We start from the raw sequence: 3,194 nt of genomic DNA on the forward strand, positions 1-3,194 counted from the left end.
AATCTACGCCAGAACACTCTGTAGAGGGAGTGAACGCACTCCCCCTTCATGCTACACAGAGCTGTTACAGACCTTCTAGGATGAGACATTCTTTCAATCTACAAATGATTATACACCTCTAAGCATATATGGTTAAATATTTCTAAGCATAAATGACAATCAACAATACAAATCTAACACCTTAATTATTTGAAAATAGGAAAAGCTTTGTTTTAGCACTCTGACCATAAAGCTAGATGGTTTCACAACTTCACAACTGAAAGTTTACTCACTTGCAATTGTGATGACAAGACTTCTGCTTCTCTCTACCTCACATCACCTGACAAGGTAATGTATAGAAACACAGATAGTGTATGAAATATGCTTAGTGGGTGATGGGAATCCCCCACCCAGCAGCCTAAAGGATATTTCCAGACTGCCTAATCCAGACCTCTTTTGTTTTGGTTATTCTTTGTATTTTGGTCTTGTGATGGTGTCACAAATTCAGAAATAACCCACTTTGAACTTCTGTTTCCTCTGTTCATACATCATAGTTTGCATTAAAATAGATGTTTTTATAATATTAAAAAACATTTGAAAGAGCCTTACTTTCTATATTACCTGACTGCTAATTTTCACTACAAGTACTACAATACTACAGTGGTTCAAAATGATGCCTATTGCTTTGGATCTGCAGAAAGTTAGGCCTAACTCACACAGTTATGAACATTAAACTCAATGAATGAAATTTGTTCAGTATTTCTTTGGTTTGGTTTTACAGAAAAAAAGAATTTAAAAAAATTATGTAAAGTGAATTCAAGGAAACAGTGAAGGCTGTAATAATTAAGAATTTCTGTTTGAACACATTATCTACTGTTCCCTGATTCAAAGCACAAGGGGTTGATTTCAGGGTAGTGATGAGGGCAATAGTAAAGAGGCATTTATGGGCAAACACATTTTTACTTTATTTTGTTTCTTGGTTTAGTTACGACACGGATATGTGAGCAATGTTGCAATCTGAAAATATAACACTGCTTGTTTGGGCTGACTTACTCGTAAACTGCTGCTAAAACAGTAGAGACCTCGTTTTAGTCACTATTCTGTCACTTTGACTATGTTGGCATTCCTGGAGCCAGACTTCAGTATTTGAAATGTAACAATAAGCTTAATAGATTTTCTAAACCAGGGGTAGAATAAGGCATAGATGATAGGGTTGAGGCACGAATTAAAATAGAAAAGACACAAAACAAATGCAGAAGATGATCCGTTGAGGAAGGCATTCTGGCCTGTGAGTGTGACACAATAAAATGGTAAGGCGCATGACAAGAATGCAATTACAACAATACCAAGAGTCCTGGCTGCTTTCATCTCTGATTTCTTTGGATTTCCCTTCCTTGAACACTGGTATGTGACACCTGCAGTATGAGTCCGCATGGCCCGAACCTGAGACACAACCACTACAAATATTCTCAAATACAGAACTATAATGACAGTAATAGGAAGTAGGAAGTTCAAAGCAAGATCTGCAACATATTCAATAAAGTTAATATGGACAACACACTCTCCCACACAAGAATTAAACCTGCTTTGCTGTTTCAAGTTGTCCTTTAAGAGGAAACTACCAGCAAGGGCAGAAAAGCTCCAACACAGTGAAACACAGATCTGAACTCTTTTTGCAGTGACTTTGGTGGGATAATGCAGAGGATCACAAATGGCCACATAACGGTCAACTGATATCAGTACCATGGTTCCTATTGAGGAAGGGGTGTTAATTGTGCCAATAACATAATACAGAATACACATGAAGTCACCAAAATACCAGCAGCCGTCTATAAACATTATGTAAAAGAGCAAATAGAGACCCACAAAGAAATCGGAGACAGCCAGAGAGAGGAGGAGGAAGTTGGTGGGATTATGGAGCTGCCTAGAGAAAAAAAGAACTTGTTACTTGCAGCATAAATTCATAGTTGTTATTTTTTTTAAAGTTTTTCCTTAAAAAAAAGCTATTAATCTTTTAACTTTATAAAATATGTGGCTACTTGAAGTGGGAGATGGAGATGATGACCAGCAGGTTAAGAGTTGCAGTGAGCACAGAGATAGAAGATATTATCATGTAAATGAGCGTGGAAACTGAGACAGGATGCAGAGCCTTTCTGCAAGAGGAGTTGAGCAGATGTGGAAAGCAGAATTCAACCCCCTCCATCATCATCACAGGAGGTGAGCTGATTAGGTTTATCTTGTTCTTTTACTCCTCCCATGTTCTCTTCATTAAAAAAGGTCCCTCCTTCCACATATTTCCCATGTTGCTGTCTGTGTTTATTGTGCTATGGTGTGTTGATATCTGTGCATTCCTGTATTATCCTTCTGTGTTACACATTTCCATGTTTTTTTTCCTCGCTACCTAGCCTGACCTGTCTCCCCAATGTGATGTTTGTGTATTGTATGTACGGTCGGCAAGGTCTGTCATCTCGGTTGTGGGAAAAAGACCTGCAACTGACAAATAAAGGCCATCTCATCTCATCTCATATTGAGCCCTATGTACATTTGCTCCATAAGGGTTCACAGACCAATTTTAGTATCTGTAATGGACAATGGTGTTGAAAAATTGTTTGCCTCCTTCCTGAATTCCTTTTTTTTTGGTATATTTGTCACACCCAAATGTTTCAGATCATCAAACAAATTAAAATATAAGACAAAGATTACACAAGAAAACAAAATGAAGTTTCATAATGAAGAGCTTTATTATTAGGGGGCAAAAAAATCAAATTCCAATCAAGCGTGTTGGAGGAATTTTGGCCCACCCATCTTTGCAGAATTGTTGTAATTCAGCCACATTGAAGGGTTTTAAGAGAAAATACGATAAGGTAAAATAAGATAAGATAAGATAACCTTTATTAGTCCCACACGTGGGAATTTTGTTTTGTCACAGCAGAAAATGGACAGTGCAAAGTTATATAGCAAAAATTAGAGAACACTGGAATACAATAAGAATATAAAGAAAGATACTGTACACAACTTTACAGAATAGAATAGAATAAAATAAAATACTGTATGCAATAGAATCAAATCAAATCAAATAATATATACAATAGGATAAAAATAGAATACAAATCCTATATACAACTGAGTTAAAATACAACTTTATCATAAAAAGAGTATTGCACTTAGTCTTATTGCACATGTGTGGGTTTGTGTGTGTTTGATCAGCTGCAAAA

At 36.5% G+C, this 3,194-nt stretch overlaps 1 protein-coding gene across 1 annotated transcript; it reads right to left on the bottom strand.

The window, feature by feature from the left end:
- Positions 1 to 305: 305 nt before the first annotated feature.
- On the bottom strand, positions 306 to 2,182 carry LOC106676738 (trace amine-associated receptor 13c-like). The gene is made up of 3 exons (XM_014413938.3): positions 2,019 to 2,182; positions 1,326 to 1,903; positions 306 to 319 (listed from the first exon to the last, which is right to left on the bottom strand). Exons 1-3 carry the CDS (start codon positions 2,180 to 2,182, stop codon positions 306 to 308), a joined length of 756 nt encoding a protein of 251 aa, XP_014269424.3.
- Between the last annotated feature and the right edge of the window lie 1,012 nt (positions 2,183 to 3,194).

This window comes from Maylandia zebra, linkage group LG16, assembly GCF_041146795.1.
Source record: "Maylandia zebra isolate NMK-2024a linkage group LG16, Mzebra_GT3a, whole genome shotgun sequence".
In the NCBI taxonomy this organism is placed as follows: domain Eukaryota; kingdom Metazoa; phylum Chordata; class Actinopteri; order Cichliformes; family Cichlidae; genus Maylandia; species Maylandia zebra.